This window comes from Carassius carassius, chromosome 20, assembly GCF_963082965.1.
Source record: "Carassius carassius chromosome 20, fCarCar2.1, whole genome shotgun sequence".
Lineage (NCBI taxonomy): Eukaryota > Metazoa > Chordata > Actinopteri > Cypriniformes > Cyprinidae > Carassius > Carassius carassius.
The window spans coordinates 10,053,036-10,077,568 of record NC_081774.1 but is presented as its reverse complement, the minus strand read 5'-3'; the positions used below and the strand labels follow the sequence as shown (position 1 = coordinate 10,077,568).

Here is a 24,533-nt window from a genome sequence, read left to right as displayed (position 1 = left end):
AATCATAAATTGAGCAGCAGTACATCAAAATTAATATAAGGGGGAATATTAAGGTTAGATAAAAAAGCTGATAAATTCAATATTTACATGATGGTTGTAGAAATACACCTTATATAAAAAAAAAAAAGTCATGTTTTGTGTGAGAGAGTATTAATAGGCCTCATGTAAATCGATATTTACTATGTAAATACCATTTTCAGTTTAATTTGCATATGAATGATTGTATGAGCACTTTACACAAAACTGTGTTCTGCTGGATGACTATATTATATATGTCTATGCATAAACATTGCTTTGGTTCATGGAGTCCACCCCAAATCATGATGTAGAGAAATATCACAAAGATATCCACTTAAAGGAACAGCATATATTAAAATGTCTAGTTTAAAAACAGTGATAATTATTATAAAGCTACTCTAGCATTGGAGTAGTTTGAACCAGAGCATTTGATTTAGAAAATAAGTGGATTACAGAGAAGCAAATGTCAGCAATTTGTTGCCTGTACACTTAAGTACCAGAATGCACCTTTTAATGTGGAAACACTTGATCTAATTCATATAGCATCAGATGTTATCACTGTTTTTAGAGTTCACTTTATAGATGTTAGATTAGCAAGTGAACCGATCTAAATGTCTCCATGAATGTATGTTTTTGTTTCACACGGACTGATGTTGGTTTTATCCTCTGACTACATGTTAATGTGTAGACTTCATTTTTGTAAACGATTACCAGTGTTCAAAAAGGTTCACATCATGTCTAAATTTATTCTTGCTGGACTGTTTGAATGACACATGAATCCAACACCCAGAAAAAAACAAAAAAAAAAAACAAGTTGGTCTAGAAAAACTGGTTGAAAAAAAAAAACTGGTTGAAGTACAGCTTTAAAGACGATGTAGTTTACTTTGAGGTTGGGTATAACTCTCCCTAAAGGAATGACATTTCAAACTTAAATATGCTGTTTCTTTTTTCAGGTGAACACACACACACATACAAATCCTTGAAGCGAAGCATTCACAAAGCCTAGTACATGATTAAACTTCTCTATTTTTCAAAATCTCAATTAAAAGAAAAGTTAATCTGCAGTGAAGGGCTATTTCAAGCGTTTAATGCACCTAAATAGAGACAGTTTATGTTATTTATGCATTCTTCAACTGAGCCACCATACAATGTAACTTTGAATGGCCTTGCTTATCTTGAATTATCAGTTTAAAAATAATTCTGATGGCACTGACTTCTAATAAGTTGAATGGCCTCATTCCAGTGTTCTTTTTTTGAGTGGATAAAAATTCAAGTCCACAAAGAATCGCACTCAAATGTAGGGGGCTCCAAAGTATTGCTTCAACACAGACATTTGTCCAAGAATTGTAGAATTTGTTGAATTAATGCAGGTCTTGTCTATACACCAACAGTGTACTCTGGCCATACAAGGTCCAAAAGGGCAAAAACACTAAAAATTTTATGTCTGTAACAAGTTTATGTCTCGTCCTCTTTGTTTTCCAAAGTAGAGCTTGACATACATGTTGACAATGAACCGTAAGTGTCATTGTATCGAAAGTTATTGTGTTAAGATTCTTTAGAATATTTCTTTTGTGTTCACTGCAAGAAATAAACGCAGAGATTTTGAATGACATGTGGAAGGCTACACCCTCTACTGAAATGAATATTATTATTACCCTGCCCCGCAACTTCTTAGCTGCATATCTTTTGAACACTTTGATAAGGAAGAAAGTCTCGATCATTTAACCTACTATTTAAAGTAAATAATAAAGATAAAGTCTGTGGTCAGTTACTGAACCAAAACATATACATAACTGATAAATTCATAAGATTGTTTAGAGATTAAAAAAAAAAAATGTCTGAGAATTTGTTGTCTTTTGATTGTCAGTGTAAATTGAGTTTTATATTATTATTTTTAATAATCAAAATAATGTGCTATATTTATATGCAATATACATTTTAGTATTCATTTTTACTTGCATAGGTATTTCAAATGTTCAGATTTTGTTGAAATAAACTGAATTTATTGATTTAAGCGGTCACATTACAGGGACAAACGTGTTGGGATGTTTATCACATTTATAACAGTTAAGGCATTTACATTAGGCATAATATTTAAGACTTACAAAAGGTTCTTGTGATCAGCAGTTTGTAAGATTGTAATTTACAAATATGTTTATCTGCTAAAAATGTTCTGTGCATCTCAAAAGTGCATCTTAAACAAATACAAACAACAAGATAAAAGTACCGCGGTCAGTGAACCAGTAGAGAGAACACAGCAGTGATGTAAGAATATTCGAGGTCAGAAGGTTAAACACCAGCTGGCATGTGCAGCTTGCGAGTGCCACAAGTTATGCATGTGTGAATTTAATTTTTGGAGTTTCCACTCAAAATCATAAGTATGTAGAGGAATATCATAATGATATCCAGGTAGATAATTAAGGCACCATAGACATACTCTTCAGGATCAAGGCTGTATTTTTGTCTCCCCATCACCAACTGACAGTCCACTGCCAGAAACTACATGAGGGAAAGAGAAACATTGGTAACACCATACTTTCTTAAAGGGATAGTACACCCAAAAATTTTATGTTGAACATAAAAGAAGATATTTTGAATCAAACAGTTGCTGGTTGCCATTGACTTCCATAGTATTTTTTTTCCTACTATGGAAGTCAATGACAACCACCGACTGTTTGATTACCAGCAATCTTCAAAATATCTTCTTTTATGTTCAACATAAGAAGGCAACTCATACTGGTTTGGAACGACATGAGTGTGAGTAAATGATGACAATTTTCATTTTTAGGTGAACTATCCCTTTAAGTTGTTAGTATCATTAAATGTTAATCATGCTTTACCAATGCATAAAGAAGAGCTCCCAGACATCCATAGAGAATTTGCAGGACACTGGAGTAGAAGAAGATGCTGAAGAATCCAAACATGAGTAAATCGATGGACAGTATGAGCAGAATACCGTTACAAACTGTGAAGTCCAAGCGAGTCTGAAAGGATCACAGCAAAGGAAATGGATTTAGAGGTTGCAGAGCAACTATATAAAGTCAGGTTATGCTTTTCTGAATTCTTTTTTTCAGGGTTTTCTTATATCTAACACACTGTGGTAATCACATATAGCTAACTCTAACTTAAAATTAGCTGATGTCAAATTAGTGTAATTTACATACCTGGGCAGAGAAAATGATGATGCTGAATGAGATGACCAGAGTTGATCCTAAAGCGATGATCACAGCAGTTGTGTTGTGATATGAGGCTACAGTTCCCACCATGTAGGACAGACTCAGCGTAACCACTGACTGCAGGCAATAATAGGGCATGTTAGGCATAAAGTATATGCAGCTATCAAGGCATAGCCTATATAATATTAATAATTTTAAATTTAGATTTTTGAAGACTACATTGCAGTATTGGAAAAAAATAGTCTTTAAAAATGTATTTATTTCTGTCTTATTTTGAAACATGACATAAAATGCAACCTGAATAGAAAAATGCACAAATAAGAGGTCTGAAACACAATCACGTGTCGTCTAGGGCTTTATAAATGTTATAAACTGTAAAAGATTATATGAAAATCTTGCATTTTTGTGGACATTTTTAATAACAAATGGTAAACCCTTTTAACTGACTTTTATCCCTGGCAACTGACTTCCCCATTAGTATTTTCATAATGCTCACATTAACCTTTATATTTTGGCCACTGCACTTACAGAGGAAATACACCAGTCTGTCGTGGTCATGGAGAGGAAGTAACCAAGTTACAAAATGCAATGGCTTAAAGAAAGGAGATTTTTGGGTCAACCTATAGATTACAGAATGTCGTTAAGTAGTACATTTTGGGGAAAATTCAGAAGGAACAAAGACAAGGAACCAACTGTTTCAACCAGTTTTTAAGCTATTCCTTCACCGAATATGAAGGAGAATCAAGAAAATAACCTATTTTACCTATTCATTTTTCATGTTGAGATTAAAAAAGAAAAAGAAAAAAGCATATCGAATAACAACATTAAAAATCAGTTAGCCATAGAGAAAATGAATGTGATTTTTACTTCTGGGATTTGATTTGTACTCTATTTTGATAGAAAAGTTCACCATCTCCTAACTGTAGGCGGCTACAGTATGTGTTTATGTAATGCACAGCATGAAGACACTCACCAGTCCCAGCAGGTTCCAGGGATGTGTGCGACTGAATTTGGAAAACACAGAAAGACATGTGCCCACTACTACAAAGATAATGTAAGAACTGAGGTACACCCAGATGTTACTCTGAACCGCTGCCTTGACTGTGTTTGAGAAGGTGAACACACAGACGACAGTGAACGTGACTAGTAACTGAATTGTTACCACACTGAACACCTGCGAGGGGAGAGAGAGAGAGATTGGAAAGGACAATGAGGACCAGCATTCAGAGCAATCTTAATATTCACGATGGCATGCAAATCACAGAAATGCTCACCTTTCTGATAAAAGCTTTGCGAACAGTCCTATCCTCAAATGATGACACAAACACCTGACTTTCCTCAGCTGGAGATACAGCTATTAGAAAAGAAAAATATTATTACTGTCATGACATTCTTGTCATTAGATGGTTATTTTGGTTTTGGCGTCTTTTTAAGTAAATGTTGGATTGATAATTCAGTGAAATAAAACACCTGCTGGGTCTAGATTCGGTTCTTCTGTTTTGCTGATGCCGATCTCTTCTGGCGGCAGATTGGGTGGGATGAAGCTGACTGGCACAGGAATGGGTTGAGGGTACATGACTGGCCCCGTAGGATAAGGAGGAGGCATGTATGGAGGTGGGTCATACATTGGTGCTGTCTCTGCATGGCTTGGGTCATTCTCAGGCGCAGGTTTTTGGCTCTCTATATCCGTCATCCTAAACAAGATGTGGTTAGTTAGGATTGTATTGTCAGAATGTCAAAATAACAGGAAAAGATCGTCAAAGAAAAAGACATGTTGAAAAAACATCGCAATGCACAGGAAATTGTGGGGTCTGCAATGTTTGTTTGCTACTGTGTGGTTTGTGGTGTTCCATTATATATCTCATAGTTAACTTATAGGTTAAGATAGAAATACACTGAAAAGAATCCTGATATAAGATATACTGAGAAAACAAAATGTAAATATGTCAATTATTTTAAGTTTAAAAAGGGAATCAGTAAGATTTTTACAATTTCAAACTCAGTAAGAATTTTACACACAATCGGTTAGCTTTGCTTTCTTTTTTTTGCAAAAGTATAATAGTACACTTTTATTAAAAGTAAATGTATCCATAATATTTTTAGATTGGATAAAGACTAGATTTTTTTGCAAGCACATGCTAAGCTGCACCACTTTAACACATTTGTGTATTGTTTTACTGTTCACCTAAACCTGTAGCATTGCAGTTCATTTGAATTAGAAATGCTGAGTGGATTACAAATGGGGCAAATCCTCAATTGGTTGATTAAAACTTGATCAAAGAGACAAAGAGTGCAACATTCAGCGTTAAAAGCTGGCTTTTGTTCTTGTTTCAGTTGATGTTATCACTTTATTCCTAGAGTTTACTGATTGATTATAATTGGATCAAATTTATTTTACAGATAACTAATTAACTTTTATATTTAGAACAATTGATTTCTTCAATCACAAAAAAAATATTGATATCTTATAGTATTATATTTTACATAGCTAAAAAAAAAAAAACCTTACCTTGATTCTTCTTACCCTGTGTGTGGTCTGGTGTGAAGTCTGAGCTCTGAGAGATCTCAGATGTTTAATGTCTCACCTTTGTTTCTCACAGACTTGAAGTAGGTTCCACATCCTTCCTATTACATCATTTACAAAAAAACCCTCTGTGGAAAATCGGTTGTGAAGTTTTTCACACGATTGCCCAAAAGTTGCTTACTGTAAAAGTTCACACAACTGGCTTCCCTTCGCAGTGTCCCCTTTTGAACTGGTACATTTTTATGATGCCACCATTAAATGACATGAATTCTAATGTGATCTTTAAACGGTTGTACTCTTGTTGCACACAAATATCAAATCTTGACTAGGCAAGCTTGTGTACATTTGCAGATATAAAGCAACATGCTTGGCTTTCTAGCACAGTCTTAGCATTAATGTAAATGTTAATTACTTTGGCTCTTTGTCTATTGTGCGAGTATGATGGTTTGAGTAGGGTTAACATGTTTCACAAATTCAACCACAAAATGCAAGTGCAACAAGAGCTGTCGAAACATAGGTTATACAGGATTTTGACACTTAAATGGCAAAATCCACTTAACTCAAGTGCTTCCTTTTTAATAAAATTCAAAATGTTTACCATAAAACTTACAAGAAATTAAAGTATCAGTGCATTACAAAATCAATTTAGAGACTACAACCTTTTAAACCAAGGAAGCAAATGACAAAGAAAACAGAGCTTCCCCAATCATAAATCCATGGTCAAATTAGAATGCAACCATATAGCAATCAATTTACTTATTCACAACTAGTTATATTGACAAATTTCTGTAAATGTAATATGTACATGTAAAATTTAATATATTTCTATTAGCAAAGATGACCCAGAGCACAAAAACCATCACACTTAAGCATATTTATTGTAAAAAATACATATAAAAACAATTTTTCAGACATACAAAACATTTAGGCATAGAAACCGCATCATGGACAAAGGACAAAGCCATAATGAAATGTGATACATATTTACACTTTAATAAATAAATACTCAATTGTTCTTTAGCAGAATGAAGGCAGATTGTCTGTGTTTGGGCATGTGAATATATGCAAATCATGTTGACCTAAAGAACATTCCCAAGTCATTCATATTTGACCGACAACTGTCAAAACACAGGATCAAGCGGGTCAAGACCCTTACCACTGAATAATTACAGAACTGGCTATGGCATTTATACTGCATATATAATAATAATATTTTGTTAGAGAAAGAAAAAAAAAACAGAACACTTTTGGAGTTAGCTAAGCCCAGGTTATTATAGTAATTATTGTAATTCTGGTATGGCACCACATATGTTAAAGGGCAAAAGCTAACTTCGAGAGCTTAAAAGCTTGTCAAAATACTCTGACAATACCTCCCTCCACTCCACAATGCACTACACCGACACAAAACAAATGTAACTGTAAAAATGACTTTTGCATTTGACTCACACAGACACAAATGGCATTTCTCATGTTTTCAACTGGAGAGAACCGTCAGGCTGTCCTGTAAAGAAAACACATTTAAATACTTTAAAAGTTAACCTCTCAGCTTGAGAAAAGCAAACTCTCCATTCAGAGGTCTTACCACTCGAAATGTGAATCCTCGAGCTAAGGCAAAAAAGTAACAGACCAAATGACCTCTACAAGAGACAATAGAATAATGAACATGAGAAAACCCACAATCAGGAAACCCCATAAACCTCAAAACATGAAAAATATTTACCCTTAGGAGGACTGTCAAAAATAAAAAAAAAAGTCCTGTTCATCAAGTTCATTCCATTGTTCCTTTCAAGGGGGTCGATGACAATGTCATAGTTACTCCCTCCTCATATGGCGTTACTGCGCCTGACATACATCTCCGCACCACAGATGGCCTCATTCAGTGTAGAGGAGGCCTGGTGTAAAGTGACTGGATTTCTCTAGACTACTACATCGAATACGCAGAGAGGCTATTTCACAAACCCTCCCCTCCAAGACTAGTACATGCTGTCAGGTTATCAGCGTCAACATTTTCTGGATTTAAGTACACACTTGAACACACACTTCACTGCAACCAATAACATCCATTAAGCTAGCTAGTGGAAGTATCGCTCTGATCGGTTAACAATATACAGTTTTACAAATGAAGAAAAGCAATCAGATCAAGATGGTTAAAAGAGCCTAATGTGGTAATGAGGGGGAGTTTTGCCTTAAGGATGGATAAAATCACTATTCATTGTAGTTTATATTTAACAAATCTATTGGAAATTTCACTCTGCCTTTGAAATGTTCCTATAGTAACAAAAAGGGAAAAGGGTAAACAAAAAGGTTATTCTCCAAAAATATAAAACATCATGCCTCATATGTGCAATATTTACGCATTTACAGTTCCTCTGCGTTCATCCGGGATCTGCCCAACAAAATCAAGTAGCTCATTCAAGCCACTGAAACCTCAGCAGGCTGCAAAAACCAAACGCTAAGCCCGGCATAAATTACAGATCACCATGTTTCCATGGAAAGAAGAACGCCATCCCTCCAGGAGATCAAGATGTTCACACGGAGAGGCGATCCATGTGCAACTTCCCTCTATTAACATGTTTGTTTTACAAAATTCTTTTCAGTTTACCAGTTTCACTCTGAGCCTTAAAGTAAAGAGTTAAGAGAGGAAAGGCAAGCCGAGCAAACCTGCCATTCACGCAGGTGCTGTAGAGTAGAGAAAAGCCCAGTCCCAAGAGTCACATCACATAGTTAAATCCAGGAGCACTCACAGCCAGACCGATTAAGCTGACCACAAGTGATGATGCTTGTTATTTGTTTTTGTTCCTTTGTGTCTTTCTCTCAATTCTTTCTTCAGAAAATATGCTCCTGCCAGGGGGTATCGTCTCCTAAAATGTTGAAAAAAATAATAAATGCACTTAAACTGTCAAGTGAAGAGGAATCTAAAAAAAATCTGAATTAAATCTAAAAGGAATAGTTCACGCTTCAAACCTACTCTCACTCAGATCATACAAGATGTAGATGGGTTTGTTTCAATAGAACGAATTTGAAGAAATTATGCATTCCATCACTTGCTAACCAAAGGATCCTCTGCAGTGAATGGGTGCCATCAGAATGAGTCTAAATATCTGATAAAACATCACAATAATCCACACTACTCCAGTGAAGTATAAAATCTGCATGTTTATAATAAACTGTTGCTTCTGAGTAAAATGCCCTCTATCTATAATATCACTTTCTTCAGTTAAAAAAATTATCTGAATCAGGAGAGAAAAAAAAAAAAAAAACTTGTATCAAGTACCGTTTAAGACTTTAACAGACTGAATGGAGTAGCAGGGAATACTTGTGGATTAATGTGATGTTTTTATAAGATGTTTGGACTCATTCTGACGGCACCCATTCACTGCAGAGGATCCATTGGTGAGCAAGTGATATAACGCTACATTTCTCCAAATCTTTTCTAAAAAAATGAAAACTCATCTACATATAGCATGAAGAGAGTACATTTTTAGCAATTTTTTCATTTTTGGGTAAACCATTCCTTTGTAGGTTAAAAAACTTGCATGCATTTCTTTCTTCTGTGGAACACAAAAGAAGTCACTTTGAAATTATATTTTAATGTCCGTACAAAGTCAATGGGGTATAAAGTAATAAACCGTTGAAAGATTTTTCAAAATATCTTTTCTGCAGAATAAAATGTCATACATATTGTGAACGATATAAAGGTGAATGACATGACATTTTCATAAATTTAACATTTGAATATATTTTAACAAAGAAACTACTTGAAGGACTAAACTCACCTGAGTCAAAGTGTCATTGCACAAGAACACACGAATCAATCAAAAGGATGCTCAGGGCAGCACGGCTTCACTTTGCTCCATGTGTCAATGCAGCTATTTAGAGAAATATCAGCCATTACATAGGCTATTGAAAGCATTTGTAGCAGATCCTGAAGTTTTTTTGGGGTTTTTGTTTTTGGATGGTTATGGTTACCTTTTATGGTAGACACACAGGCAGGCCAGTCGAGCGATGGTTTCCCCCTGAAGCAGGTCTTCGAGACAAATTGAACACTCTCCACTGTCCTTGGCTAGCACATCAGCTATTGGACAAGATATGAATGAATTAAAATCATAGATATTGAAAGATGGAAAAAGAAAAATTATAATTTTAAAAAGCTGCAAGCAGCAATGAAAGGGCCCTCGCCCTTGATGTTTGGGGCAGATTGGATATTGCATGTTTAAAGAGTAACAAAACCCTAAACCAACTTTAGTTAATGATCTGTAAGAATGGGGCTTTATTAGTGCTGTTCATTGATTCGAGTAACTTTTTTGACATTTGAGTATAAAGTGTTTTAATTCTACAATATATGCTGTAAAAACGTCTGAGTGCTGCCCTTTTCAGGTTGAACGGTGGCTACTGCAGTTGATTTTTCCTATTGGATGTTGCGGTGGCAAGTGACCTAAGCGGTGGCAGGTGACGTAAGCGGTTTCCAGCTCACCACGCCCCTTGGTACGAGCTACCACGCCCTTGGCAGTATAAAACCATCAAAATCACTGTAGTGAGTCAGGAGCTGGAATTGCGAGTATTGGTAACGACCAGGATAGACTATTATAGCATCTCTTTAGCATAGCAATTATATAGTTATTTAGATCTTCAAGTTAGCGTAGATTTATCTGTATTTAGTACAGTGGTCAGGATGGTACGTTGTGTGTTGCTGGTTGTGACAGCACTGCTGGACTGCATAGTTTTCCAGCAGACTTTAAAATTAGGCGCCAGTGGTTGCATGCACTTGGCCTGGAAGACCGCAAGTTCCCGCCTAGAGCTCGAGTGTGCAAACTGCATTTTACACGGGTTTGCTTCTCCAACGCAATGTAGGTGGAAATGGGCTTCTCCACACAGCTCGCGCTGAAAAGCGACGCGGTGCTGGAGTTAAGACCGCAGTTTGAGCCAGCGGCTCGAATTGATATGAACAGACACCTCGACATCCTCCACTTAAGGTGAAAGTGGGGGAGAAAAGTCCTCTACTTCAAATGATCGCTCTGTTGCAAAGCTACTTGCGTCACTACAGTCACTCTCCATTTTAGCGTCTCTGACAGCTGCTATCAATCAATCCGTCACTGCGGGTCTCAGGATCACGCTGCACTCGCTCAGCCCCGCCCTAGGTTCGTCCCCTCTATCTCCGCTGTGATCTGCCCACTTTTCAAATATTGTCAGTGGGTGGAGTCAGGCTCTGAGCAGGGGTTTAGTTACACTTTAAGTCAGAGTACAACAAGTCATTTCCTGTTGCCAGTAGGAAGTTCGGATCATTTTACCGACTCTGACCTTTGAGTCTCGTTCAGCAAAATGAACATCATCTAAATAAATAGACTGCTATTGTTATGCAGGTATGAGGGTTAGATTATTTAGTGTACAGGTCATTTCAAGAGTGATAAACAAAGTGATAGAAAATATTCATTTTCATGCATTTTAAATGTTTAGACATGTGGAAACCACTCATTGCTTCACACCATCTCCTGACTGCATTATTATTTGTAAAATAGGGGCTTTATGGAGAGTGAAAAAGTGAAAGTGACGTGACAATCAGCCAAGTATGGTGACCCGTACTCAGAATTCGTGCTCAGCATTTAACCCATCCGAAGTGCACGCACACACACACACACACACACACACACACACACACACTGTGAACACACACCCAGAGTAGTGGGCAGCCATTTATGCTGCGGCGCCCGGGGAGCAGTTGGGGGTTCGGTGCCTTGCTCAAGGGCACCTAAGTCATGGTATTGAAGGTGGAGAGAGAACTGTACATGCACTCCCCCCACCTACAATTCCTGCCGGACCGAGACTCGAACTCACAACCCTTCGATTGAGAGTCTGACTCTCTAACCATTAGGCCATGATATTTCATTAATTCAGGGAAATGAACAAGTGTCTTAAGCCTCAAGGGAATATTTGGCAACCTGCTTGAAAAGCAAAATGTTATTGATAGTGTAAAAACATCAACTTTGAAGCACATGCTGATTGATTGACTAGCATTACTCAATATTACTTACTACCTTCCAGTAACAGTACATTCAACAAAGGTAACATAGTATAAAACATAATAGTACATTTAAATGAACCGGAACCTGAAAATTTGTATACTGTAATATATGTTGATGCCAACCTTTAAATTAAATTGACAGTAAGTAATAAACAGTTTTGAGCATTGAGTAGTTGAGTACAGTTAATTTTTCCTTACCACAATTTTTTAAATAGCAGTTTAATGATTTAAAAGGAACTGGAACCGTTAGGTGGAACCGGAAAATTTCTAATGATTCCAAACCCTAACTTTAACTGAATGTGGGCATGGGTACGTGTTCAGGACAGAACACCTATCAAACGTGTGAAGTTTGGGGATGATCAGACATTGCTTGCCTGATTAACAGTAACTTTTTGTTTCATGGCGAAACATCAATATTTGTCAGGCTGCCAGTGACATGCCCCAAGATGAAAGCTCAAAATCTTTGCAATTTAACGTCACAAAGGTCTTCTGATGACCCTCACTAAATTTGAAGATTATCTGATAAAATTTTAAGTCTGAGGTCTGAAAATGGCAAAAATTGCACAGAAAGTGTACAGGAAATTCAAAATAACATACTTCCTGATGGGTTTTGGATTTTGTACCAAGATAGTTTTTAGTAGGTAATGGTGTGTTACACGTGTCAACATTTACGTAAAAACATAGATCAAGGCACACTCAAGTTTAAATTTTACAGGTGTCGCTCTCGAGCCATTGTGTCACATCCACTTCTGAAACCCTCATCAGTTGTACATTTTCCCCAATTGTGACACGTGTTCAAAGTTTTGAGTTTTGGAGAATGTTTAGGCCCTCAAAAATGCAATTCACTATGGAGGAGGAAGAGGAGAAGAAGAAACAGCAATTCCAATAGGGTCATCACACAATTAGTGCTCGGGCCCTAACAATAAAAACAAAAGGGATGCTTACTGTTATAAGGAAGAGGTGGAGAAGTCAGACAACTTAAAAGATGGTCCTCGATTCGCCCTCCAGGGAACGGCTTAGTGCAGAAGGGACAACGAATAGCTGGAAAGGAGGGGAAAACTAAATTAAGCAAGTTGTCTAGCACTGTAAAACGGAGATGCAGAACGGGTTTTGTGATATGCAGGCCAACCAAGATGGGCGAGTATACACCCATGTAGCCGACTTTTCTGAACCCTCTAGCTGCACTAAGACCAACTGACCAATATAGTGTGTAAAAAAACAAAACAAAAAACAAAACGAGATCATCAGTAAACTGGGTTTACCTTTGGTTTCAATCCACCACAGATCATCCTGTCAGGAATGCTTGAAATGTCTATAAACCCCAAACCGAATTACACCTAAAGCTCTTTAGTCTCGTGCGGAATCATTCATCTTTGTTAATCACCTTCCATGGTTCATTTGGTTTTAAAACCAAATAATATTGAAAATTCACTCACATAACAGGTGAGATTAGCTTTTGCCCATTTTGTACAGTATATAAACATTCTTTAACACTTTACAATAAAGTCCCATTCGTTAGCATTAACTAATATCAATAATAAGCAATACATTTGATACAGTATTCGTTACTCCTCAATAAATAGTTTAGAATTTTATTGCTAATCTCAGTTATTTAATGCTAACAAATGGACGTTACCAAACTTTCATTAAGCTAGCTAGTTGATTAAAGTTTTTGGATTGACTTTTGCATATGGAAAACCAAATGAGATGAATTTTAGGGAGTTCATGTCCTTAGCACTTTTTCTCTCAATTAAGAGTGCACAGTAAATATAGATCTCATTCTGCCTAATGTCTTTTGTGAAACAAATAATGTTAGACCTGAAACAGCATAAGTAGAGTAAACGATAACATTATAAGGTGAACTCTGTCTTTGAATGCCATGAAGATAAAGTAGGATTATTTTGGTTTATCCATAATATACTGCGCTGTTTTGCATTATTTAGCTATTACTCACTGTGAACAGTCAGGTTCAAATGACAGAACTGGAGATGAACAGGGTTTAACCGAGGTACAGGAACGAAGAGTCTTTCCACTTACCACCGTGGCGGTTGTTGACCCTGTAGAGGCCGATCCACGCCTCAGAGACTGGCCGTGCGTGGGTGTCTCTCACCCGGGTGGACCTGCCTGTGACGCCGCCTGCGGAAGAATGCCGACCACCGGGCAAACGCTCCGAGAAAGTGCGCTGCGGTGCACGGCCTATTTCCTCCGCGCTCACAGGGCCTCCAGGACTACCATCCTCCTCGCGTTTCTCCTCGGCCCCATTCTCGTCCGTCGGCGAGGCCTGGCTGCTCAGAGACGGGGACATGTGGCTGTCGGCGGGGCTGCCGTCGCTGCTAGCATGCTGCCCGGTGTCCGAGTCGCTGCCCTCTTCCGACCGGCTGCGGTTCGTCTCTGAGTCATGGTCGAAGTTGCCGGCGAACTCCACCATGAGGCTAGTGGGCCTGTTGCTTCGGATCCGTCGACAGGACTCTCTCTTGATGCCATCTTTATCGAAAGCTGTCGCGGCAGCCTCCTCGTGTAAACGGCTCGATCTCGTTCCCATGTTCAACCGCGCTCCCTAATCCCGATCGATCTATGACTGATCAGCGAACCCGATTGCTTCCGTTACAAAGCCCTTAGGCCGTATGACCATATGCCACATCTATTTCACAGTCGTAAAGATAGCACTGAAATGTGTTGTGTTTTAATTTCTCTTTCAGTTATGACAACAACCTACCGCATTTTCCTGCCAGTTATGTCCTGTGGTCCCTGTTCAACAGCACTGTCGTCGGCAACGCACCATACCGGATGTTGGCCTCTTTTTTTTTTATTTTTTTTTATTAGAATTCAATTAACAAACATACAAACATCACAGTTCGTAAACAAATAGTACACAATAAAAAATAAATAAATATATATATATATATATATATATATATATATATATATATATAAATACAAAACAGAGCCATCAAATACAAATTAATATTAAACAATAATAATAATATATATATAATAATAATATTAATAATTACATAAAATATATATATATATATATATATATATATATATATATATATATATATATATATATATATATATATATATATATATATAAAAACAGACTTACAAACTTTATTATTTGTAAAAAAAAGTATTTTTATATTTTCATCTGAAAAGTTTGGAATATATATCAGTTGCTGACATAGCTTTCTTATTTTTTTACCAATTTAAGAGACTCAAAATATATTTCAGTTTCAGTTTGGAAGAATTTAAAGCATGGTCTTGATTTAGAGAATTTAGCTTTATGAATATGAAACTTGCCTAATAAAATAAAAATATTTACAATATTACATAAACTTCTATCTCTACAATCAAAATATGTAATAATCTGTTTCCCTTCAAGTGTTATTGAATGTTTTGTTTTAAAAGCCAGATAACTTTCAACACTTTTCCAAAATGTCGTGCAAAATGAACAACTATAAAAAAGATGAGTTAACGATTCTTGTTCTGTCTTGCAGAAACTACAAAGATTATCAACCGGTTTAAATTTTGAAATAAACAAATTTGTGGGATATATATTGTGTAATATTTTCAAATGTAATTCCTTAACTTTATTTGAGATACAAAATCTAAAAGGAACAAGCCACGCCTTATGCCAATTAATTTCAGAAAAATGAGAATTCCAGAAAAATTTCCCACGAGGTGTTATTTTCTTTAAATTTAAAAAACATTTTCTGATATGCCTATTAGTACAATTTCTACTCATAATATCCATACCGTTAATATAAAGAGTAAAATTAAAACCTAGAATTTCGTTTTGTTTTTTATAACCTTTCATTAGTTCTAATATGCCATTAGGTATAGACTTGAAAACCGAGTTATATTCTTTGAACGTTATTGGGAATGTTTTCTCTTTGAGAAAAGATTCATAATTAAGTAATTTATTATTATCATCAAAAAGGTCTTTTAAAAAGATAATATTTCTATCTATCCATTTCTGCAAATAGAGTGACTTGTTCCCCTTAGTGATGCATTCATTATTCCAAATGATGGACTTGTGTGGAGAAAAGTTGTGCGAATGACAAAGTTTCCAGGCCAGAAGAGCTTGCTGGTAAAATTGGGACAGCTTCAGCGGCAATCTTGTAATATTGTAGTTACATTTCAATAAAAATTTTAGGCCTCCTACACTATTATAAATGTTGTTGGGGATAAAGTACCATATGGACTCAGGTGCTTTCAAACATTCCTTCAACCATTTCACCTTAAGTTGGCCTCTTTGCTTCTTCGTTCAACCGACCGTGTGACGTCACGCCCTAAATTAACTTTTTATCCAATCATAGAACAGGCACAGGAATGTTTGAAAAGTATGTGATTTTGTTTCGTAGGAATTTTGTGATGGTTGTCATTATTAATTTATTCTTTTCATTCTTAGTTATATTAGCTAATAGAGCATCTTAGATTATATTTATAAATTTCTATTTATAAATTTGTTCTTCCATCCAATTGTTTTTTAATTTTATATTGAAATCTGAAAAATGGAACATATATATTTTTTAATTGCTTAAACAAAACGAAAAATCCGGCTTCACTTTCGTTTTTTACGTTCAGGGATAGAAAACAAATAAACAAATTAAAAATTCGTTCCCTTTCGAGGCGGGAACTCAACATTACGTCAGCTAAAGACGTATATGGGAACTCCTCCCTTCTCCACTTTTGCTGAAATCTTATTGGCTAACGCCAGCTGGGGGCAGCTGGCCAATTGGCGCGAAGCATGCAAATACTGACAGGTTCGCGGGCAGTATAAATTGCATGGGCGCGAAAATTACGTCAGAATCTCTTTCTTCACGCTAGAAGTTATCTTCACGCTGAAGTTATATCACGTTATAACCTATCTTAAGTACCATCGTGGAAGTTGCATTTGAGGATTACTCACCGTTTCCTCTCCGCATCCGATGGCTGCTACCTACCAGATTTGTGCGGGTCCCCTGGACCCTCAGGACCCCCACCTGTTCTGTGTTCCCTGCCTGGGCCTCGCCCACGCCGAGGCAGCTTTCACGGAGGACACCTGCGCCCACTGCGCTGAGCTCTCCGCCCACTGCGCTGAGCTGCCAGTGCGCGCCCTCAGAGCCAGAAGGGAAGTGGCTCGGGCATCAGCGGGGATGAGGCCCACTGCCGCCAGCGAGCCGCTGGTGGGCTCTCCCCCGCCCCAAGGCGAGTTCGACGCTGTCAGCTTCGCGGACGATAGCTTCCGCCCCCCCCCCAGACTGTCACGAACTTCGTCTCCTTCGGAGCTGGTGAGGACGACGACTCCATGTCGGTCTCTGCGTCAGAGAAGGATTGGGCGACTCAGTCTGACCGCCCTGACCACGGGGGCCCTGCAGACCTCCAGGAGGAGCTCGTCAGGATCCTCGGCAAGGCCGTCACGGAGCTGGACCTCTCTTGGAACGCTCCTGACGAGCCTGTGAAGAGTAAGCTGGACTCGTGGTTTCTCCAGTCGAGCCGCCGCCAGGCTGCATCCCACGTGGTGAAGTCGTGGGCTGCACCCCAATCGGCGCGCACCCACTCTGCCACACAGGCCATGTTCGCTCACGTAGACGGGGCGGAGGCCCACGGATATGTGCGCATGCCCCCCGTACGCTCCGCTCAACGCTCCGCTCCGCTCAAGCCATCGGCCGTTCCATGAGATTCATGGTCGTCCTTAACAGGCACCTGTGGCTCACCCTAGCTGACCTGAAGGACTCGGACCGCAGGACGCTTCTAAACGCTCCAGTCACTCCCTCCGGCCTCTTTGGTGATGCCGTGGAGTCAGTCACGGAATGTTTCTCCGAGACGCAGAAGCGCGCCAAAGCGATGAGCCACGTGATGCCGCGTCGCTCACTCCAGTCCTCATTCGCGAGGTCCCGCTCTTCTTCGGCACCTCGCCAGGCTCAAGGACCGGCTGGACAGCCCGCCGTAGCGCCCCGCCCCGAACCGAATGCCCGTTTTGGCAGAGGCAAGCAGTGGTCGGGGCCTGGAGGGAGAAATCGGAGTAGGAAGAGGAGCCCGCGCCGCGAGAGAGCCAGCGCGCCATCCTCGGCTGCCAAGCCGTCTTCCTGACGGGCCGCTAAAGAGGAAGAGAGAGTGCGCTGGTGCCCCCCCCCCCAAGCGCCGTGTTCAAAAGCTTCGTGTCCCCCAGGTTCCCTTGGGCGACAATCGAAATGTGTGTTTAAATGCTGTTTGTGTGAGTTCCACAATAAAAACATGTATCTTTTCACAAAAAGAGCTTTCTCTTCCTCATGCACCCAACACTGTGTCACTCGCCCTGTCTCAAGACAGCGCAGAGCCACAAGCCATAATTATAATGGCCTCTCGAGGGCGCGAGAGTGCCAACAGCACACAATGCCCGCCGCTGGCCGCCCTCCAGCCAGTGCTTCTTGCCTCGCGGGGGCGGGGCCCCGGTCAAAACAAGCCATCAGTGGCTACGGTGGCCGTAGAGCTAACGCGTCCGCTGTTTCATTTCTGGGACGCGTGGAAGGCTATCCCAGGCGTTTCGCCATGGGTACTGGGAATTATTCAACACGGATATTCTCTCCAGTTCAAACGCAGACCGCCCCGATTCAACGGCATGGTCCCGTCACTGACTTCGCCCCGAAACCTATCATTTCTGAGACAGGAAGTTTTCAGTCTGCTCGAGAAAGGAGCGATAGAGCGTGTCCCTCCAAGCGAGCAGAAAAGCGGGTTTTACAGCCGCTACTTCGTGGTGCCAAAGAGGGGTGGAGGACTCCGTCCGATTCTGGATCTGAGACCCATCAACCGAGCGCTACACAAATGCGCATTCAGAATGACAACACTGAAACAGATTTTGACTCAGATACGGCCCGGGGACTGGTTCGCCTCTGTGGATCTAAAAGACGCGTACTTTCATATTCAAATAGCGACGCACCACAGGCGCTTTCTCAGGTTTGCTTTCGAAGGCACGGCCTACCAGTATTCGGTGCTTCCGTCTGGCCTGGCTTTGGCTCCCCGCACGTTCTCGAAGTGTGTGGACGCAGCGCTTTCTCCCCTCAGATCGAGCGGAATGCGCATCTTGAATTATCTGGACGATTGGCTGATTTTAGCCCACTCGAGAGATGTGCTAATCAGTCACGTGGAAACGCTGCTCCGCCATTTGGATACGCTAGGACTGCGTGTGAATATGCAGAAGAGCGTGCTTTTACCGAGTCGGACTATAACATATCTGGGAGTATGTTTGGACTCGATGGCCATGCGAGCCCATCTTTCTCAGGAACGCATGGATACAATCTCATCGACTTTGCGCCGTTTCAGACTGGGCAGATCGGTTCCACTGAGGGAATTTCAGAGGCTTCTGGGTCTTATGGCGGCGGCCTCTTCAGGGTGCCATCTGGGCCTGCTGCATATGCGACCGCTACAGCTTTGGCTAAAAGCTCGAGTTCCGCCGAGGACGTGGTCGTCGGGCCACAAACGAATTACGGTCACTCACAGTTGCGTCGGCACTCTGAGACCGTGGCACAGCGCGAATATGTTCAGCCCAGGAGTTCCTTTGGGTATAGTGACGCAGCGCACCGTGGTCTAGGCGGACACGTCAACTTCAGGCTGGGGAGCAGTGTGCCTGGGCGCACCGGCCTCAGGCTTGTGGTCGGAGTCACAGAGAGCGTGGCACATAAACCGTTTGGAATTAGAAGCAGTCTCCTTAGCCCTGCAAGTCTTTCGGTCGAAATTGGAGCGACAACATGTACTGATTCGAACCGACAACACGTCTGTGGTCTCGTACATAAATCGCCAGGGAGGCGTGCGCTCCAGAGCTCTATTCAAACAGGCAGCGATTCTCTTGTTGTGGGCGGACCGACACTTTCTCTCCATAAGAGCGGCGCACATCCCCGGTATCCTGAACCGCGGAGCGGACATGCTTTCGAGGAGCGGGATTCCTCAAGGAGAATGGAGGCTTCACCCAGGATCGGTTCATATGATTTGGGATCGATTCGGGAGGGCAGAAGTAGATTTGTTTGCCACAAGCGAGAACACGCACTGTCAGACGTTTTTCTCGCTATCTCACTCCCCACTACAGGGAGATGCTCTGACTTCGCGCTGGCCGGAAGCCAAACTTTACGCGTTTCCTCCTGTGAAGATTCTGCCTATAGTTTTGTGCAAAATCAGGGAGGAGAGAGCGTCAATTACACTCGTGGCCCTGAACTGGCCGAATCAGCCCTGGTTCGCGGACCTGAGAGAGTTAGTGGTGGCTCCCCCATGGCAAATCCCCCTCAGGAAGGACCTACTGTCTCAAGCGAACGGCACGATATGGCACCCCAGCCCCGAGCTGTGGAACCTTCATGTGTGGCCGCTGCGGGGACCGTAAACGAGCAGGGCGCGCTGCACTCACGAGTGCTGAGCACGCTTACGGAGGCTCGCGCACCATCTACGAGACGGCTCTACGCTCTGAAGTGGGGAGTTTTCACTAAATGGTGCGAGGAAATTCAAATTGACCCGGAGACCTGTGCCGTGTCGGATATTTCTTGTGAAGTGACATTCAGCCAAGTATGGTGACCAATACTCAGAATTTGTGCTCTGCATTTAACCCATCCGAAATGCGCACACACACACACACTGTGAGCACACACCCGGAGCAGTGGGCAGCCATTTATGCTGCGGCGCCCGGGGAGCAGTTGGGGGTTCGATGCCTTGCTCAAGGGCACCTAAGTCGTGGTATTGAGGGTGGAGAGAGAACTGTACATGCACTCCCCCCACCCACAATTCCTGCCGGCCCGGGACTCGAACTCACAACCTTTCAATTGGGAGTCCGACTCTCTAACCATTAGGCCACGACTTCCCCAAAATTTTATGCTTTCTACAGCATAGAATGGACTGCGGGAGTTTGCCGTCCACGCTGAAGATGTATGTGGCCGCTATTACCGCTTTTCGTTCCCCGGTTGACGGGCAATCGATCGGTAAGCATGCTATGGTAATCAGTTTTCTCAGGGGAGGGAGGAGATTGTGTCCTTCACGGCCGCCGTCTGTGCCGCCGTCGGATTTAGCTCTAGTTTTGAGAGCTTTAGCTCTACCGCCGTTCGAGCCCTTGGCTTCGATTGGGATTAAGGAGCTTTCCCTCAAGACTGTTTTGCTTCTTGCTCTCGCCTCGGCGAAGTGCATTGGAGACCTACATGCATTTTCGGTGAGCCATGATTGCTCTGATTGCTGATTGCACATGATTGCTCTCTACACCATTTAGAGCACAGATTGTTTCCCTGCCCACCTTATCTGCTGAGCCGTCAGCCTCGCGCGATGCTGATGCTCAGAGCGCTGTTTGCCCTGTTAGGGTTCTGCGGATGTATGTGGATCGCTCGGCCGCCTTTCGTCAGTCGGACCAGCTGTTCGTGTGCTTTGGTGGACGTAATAAGGGACGTGCTGTTTCAAAACAGAGACTTTCTCACTGGATTGTGGACGCTATCGCGCTGGCTTACGAACGCCAGGGGAAGGATTGTCCCCTCAACATCAAAGCCCATTCTGTGAGGGCAATATCTTCCTCCTGGGCCTGGGCTAGAGGTATGTCTATCCAAGATTTATGTCTTGCTGCTGGCTGGTCTTCCCAGAACACATTCGCCAGGTTTTACAAGCTGGATGTACCCTCGGTAGCGTCACATGTACTCTCGGTGAGTTAAGTTTTATTCATTCTGATTTATTCTGTTATAACCAGCTATACCGTAGTTACCATGGCTGCTAACTCTGTGTTATGGTTATATGGTTTATGCAGTTGTCACCGCTAAGCTGTCGACTCTGTGTTTAACTCTCAAGCTTGAGTGCTTTTGTGTTGCGTCTGCCCTGTTTAGTGCGGGCCTCACATTTGTTGCATGAAGATATGCAAATTTCGTTAGGGTCGGAGCTAATGTCTCATTGGTCTAGTTCCGCCTATCAGATGCAAGCACTCTTAGCGACACGGCCATAGGCTAGAACTGTCCTGCTTATAGGGGGGGATGATTGACTCCGTCAGGGCTTATCTTCACTGCTCTCACGGCGGGATTTTATAGAGTTCCCATATACGTCTTTAGCTGACGTAATAATCCCGCCTCGAAAGGGAACGTCTCCGGTTACTATCGTAACCTCGGTTCCCTGAGAGGCGGGAACGAGACATTACGTTAGCCGCCGTGGTCGCTGTTTGATCAGCTGTGCTAGCGTTCAGTCGTGATTCTGACGTAATTTTCGCGCCCATGCAATTTATACTGCCCGCGAACCTGTCAGTATTTGCATGCTTCGCGTCAATTGGCCAGCTGCCCCCAGCTGGCGTTAGCCAATAAGATTTCAGCAAAAATGGAGAAGGGAGGAGTTCCCATATATGTCTTTAGCTGACGTAATGTCTCTTTCCCGCCTCTCAGGGAACCGAGGTTACGATAGTATCGCAAGCCGTTTTAGCATTTAAAACCTTTTTTTGACTATCCATAAATATAATTTCGGATAGTCACAATTGTAATTCGGATAGTCATAATTATAATTCGACTAGTCACAATGATAATTAGAGATATCTGCAATTATAATTGCACTAGTAAGAAATCGGATTAGAGATATCTCTAAATACTTTATGACTAGTCAAAACTCCATTTAAGATATCTTTAATTACTTTATATCTTAAATAGATGCGTCATACTTCCACAAATGTAATTAGAGATATCTCTAATTAAATTTCGACTAGTAACAATTATAGTTTGAGATATCTGGATTGCAATTCCTCCTAGTCGAATTGTTGTTGTGTGACATCAGAATAAATTTACTCAGCTCCTCCCTGCCTACTCTACGAACTGCTTACAACATAATAAAAGTCTGCTTTTGTTGTCATGGAGAGAAAAGCTACTGGATGAAGTGCTTCATGGATTATTGAATATATCTGGATGCAGCCTTGTGTGCTAAAAGGTCTCCAGCGTTTTGATTGAATCATGTTGAAAATTAGACCAAATGCAGTGTAATGTTCAATAAAGGCAGAAAATCACAAACTGCTCGTCTGAATTTATCTATTATATATTTAGACAATGAAAAACAATGGTTTTTATTTTTATTTTTTTAAAGAAAGGTAGGCCTAATTTGCAGATTTTCTTACCATTCATTCTGACTTTTTTTTATCAGGATTGTGATATATAGACGATAAGAGATATACATTTTATAACTGAAATAAAAAGTTGCTTTTTTCTTTATTAATTAATTAATTTCTTTATTTAGTGGTGGAAACGAGCTTCCATAAATAGCCCACAAGGTTGGAGTATTGTATTGTATTATAGCAAGAGATCCATGATGACGATATTCTGCTGTCTTCAGTGATGAGCGCAGATGTATTCTTTTAGGCAGCGTCTATTTGCACTAGGTGTAAATTGCATATTTTCTTAGCGATAGATGATATTTACACTAAGTGCAAAGAACTATAGATTATATTTACATTGTTAAAATAGCAAGATTTTCTGCTATTTATACTACTTATTTCAAATAGTGGCAATTATCTGCATCTCAGTATTGTAGTACATTATAAAACAGTACGCAATAATAGCGTAGTGAGTGTAAATGATCATTTTAATTAAACATTTTTAATGGATACCACCTTACTGGGACAAAAAAAGCCCTCCCTACACCTACCCTAACCAATATTTATTTTCAACTTTTTAATTATTCCCTTAATTTTTATTGAAAATAAATGCATTTCCAATACGATATGAGATTTTGAACAAGTAGAAAAATGTTTGGCAAAAAACAGACATGAACACGGATTGAATGTACCAAAGAGCACAGCTTTTAACCACTACACCACTACAGTTGACATTAATCCAACATTGTTTATCAGTCTTAACTGATATCATATGTTGGTGGACGACAGTGTATGTAGTTTCTGACAACAAGTCAGGCTTGCACTTAATATAAATAGATACTGATTCTTTTAACATTATATCAAATGTTGCAACGGCTGACATGAGGCTTATGCATGTGTTAATTTGTAAATAAAGGCTAACAAAATGTAATCCACAGCACACACGTCTCAACATTACGATATAAAACAGGACAAAAGCCTATTTAAGTCCTCTCTCTATAGCCTACCACTTTTACACATGCTCCAGCTACATTTTTATTTCCAAACTTTTGAATTACTTCTGTATAAAACAGTTTAAAATCACCCAAAGACGCAGGACTTTTATTATACAACTCTTTGACAAAATTGCAGATGACAACAGTTTCCAAGCTAGGATTGGTTAAATAAAATGTTTAAGGTTGGGCTCAGCAAAGGTGTATTTGCATGCACATTGTAGATATCTATAAACGTATTTTGACTAGTCAAATTGTTAATTCCAGATATCTACATTGCAATTACGCCTAGTAACAAAGCTAAATGCAGATATCTCTAAATTTAGTTCTTCCTAGTCACAAATCTGATTGGGATATCCATAATTAAATTGCAGATATCTTTAAATGAGTTTTGACCATTCATTATTCCAATTCAAGATATCTTTAAATATGATTTGCCTAGTCAAAATTCCAATTAAAGATCTGCAACTGTAATTTGACTAGTCATAAATGAATTGCAAATATCTACAAATGTATTTTGGATATCTTTAAAAATTTGGAATTAAAGATATCTTAAATTGTATTTTGACTAGGCAAATCATATTTAAAGATATCTTGAATTGGAAATTACAACTAGTCAAAACTCAATTGAAGATATCTCTAATTGAATTATCACTAGTCAAATTGTAATTTGAGATATCTCTAATTAGAATTTTGACTAGGCAAATCATATTTAAAGATATCTTGAATTGGAATTACGACTAGTCAAAACTCAATTGAAGATATC

The 24,533-nt window shown here is 40.1% G+C and overlaps 3 protein-coding genes across 5 annotated transcripts; 1 reads left to right on the top strand and 2 right to left on the bottom strand.

Moving 5' to 3' along the window:
* Positions 1 to 2,005: 2,005 nt before the first annotated feature.
* Positions 2,006 to 5,835, bottom strand: LOC132095760 (protein lifeguard 1-like). Its single transcript, XM_059500864.1, has 7 exons — positions 5,704 to 5,835; positions 4,665 to 4,888; positions 4,469 to 4,548; positions 4,168 to 4,368; positions 3,183 to 3,311; positions 2,859 to 3,002; positions 2,006 to 2,517 (listed from the first exon to the last, which is right to left on the bottom strand). The coding sequence occupies exons 2-7, from the start codon at positions 4,885 to 4,887 to the stop codon at positions 2,365 to 2,367; spliced, it is 930 nt and encodes a 309-aa protein (XP_059356847.1). The 5' UTR covers position 4,888; positions 5,704 to 5,835; the 3' UTR covers positions 2,006 to 2,364.
* Positions 5,836 to 6,577: 742 nt separating this feature from the next.
* LOC132096280 (E3 ubiquitin-protein ligase ZNRF1-like) lies at positions 6,578 to 14,545 on the bottom strand. Of its 3 annotated transcripts, none has more exons than XM_059501542.1 (6): positions 14,454 to 14,545; positions 13,775 to 14,315; positions 12,683 to 12,778; positions 9,688 to 9,793; positions 9,495 to 9,587; positions 6,578 to 8,579 (listed from the first exon to the last, which is right to left on the bottom strand). In XM_059501542.1, exons 2-5 carry the CDS (start codon positions 14,277 to 14,279, stop codon positions 9,530 to 9,532), a joined length of 765 nt encoding a protein of 254 aa, XP_059357525.1. In that variant the 5' UTR covers positions 14,280 to 14,315; positions 14,454 to 14,545; the 3' UTR covers positions 6,578 to 8,579; positions 9,495 to 9,529. The 3 variants fall into 3 exon arrangements, with proteins under 3 accessions (XP_059357525.1, XP_059357524.1, XP_059357522.1); XM_059501541.1 differs by having other exon boundaries at positions 13,775 to 14,378; positions 14,454 to 14,538; XM_059501539.1 differs by having other exon boundaries at positions 13,775 to 14,539.
* Positions 14,546 to 18,059: 3,514 nt separating this feature from the next.
* Positions 18,060 to 21,565, top strand: LOC132096987 (uncharacterized). Its single transcript, XM_059502664.1, has 4 exons — positions 18,060 to 19,190; positions 19,293 to 20,068; positions 20,943 to 21,256; positions 21,465 to 21,565. Exons 1-4 carry the CDS (start codon positions 18,060 to 18,062, stop codon positions 21,563 to 21,565), a joined length of 2,322 nt encoding a protein of 773 aa, XP_059358647.1.
* The last annotated feature ends 2,968 nt before the right edge of the window (positions 21,566 to 24,533 follow it).

Excerpts from the sequence above, each read along its gene's own strand:
- LOC132096987 (XM_059502664.1), top strand. The coding sequence starts at position 18,060 with ATGGCCTCTCGAGGGCGCGAGAGTGCCAACAGCACACAATGCCCGCCG. Across the intron at positions 19,191-19,292 it reads CGGGCCACAAACGAATTACG|GCGGACACGTCAACTTCAGG; the intron begins GTCACTCACAGT and ends ACCGTGGTCTAG. Across the intron at positions 20,069-20,942 it reads GTGTGGCCGCTGCGGGGACC|AGCACAGATTGTTTCCCTGC; the intron begins GTAAACGAGCAG and ends TACACCATTTAG.
- LOC132095760 (XM_059500864.1), bottom strand. The coding sequence starts at position 4,887 with ATGACGGATATAGAGAGCCAAAAACCTGCGCCTGAGAATGACCCAAGC. Across the intron at positions 4,369-4,468 it reads GCAAAGCTTTTATCAGAAAG|GTGTTCAGTGTGGTAACAAT; the intron begins GTGAGCATTTCT and ends CTCCCCTCGCAG. Across the intron at positions 3,312-4,167 it reads CCTGGAACCTGCTGGGACTG|TCAGTGGTTACGCTGAGTCT; the intron begins GTGAGTGTCTTC and ends TATTGCCTGCAG.
- LOC132096280 (XM_059501542.1), bottom strand. The coding sequence starts at position 14,279 with ATGGGAACGAGATCGAGCCGTTTACACGAGGAGGCTGCCGCGACAGCT. Across the intron at positions 12,779-13,774 it reads GGTCAACAACCGCCACGGTG|CTATTCGTTGTCCCTTCTGC; the intron begins GTAAGTGGAAAG and ends CCTCCTTTCCAG. Across the intron at positions 9,588-9,687 it reads CTGTGTGTCTACCATAAAAG|CTGCATTGACACATGGAGCA; the intron begins GTAACCATAACC and ends TTCTCTAAATAG.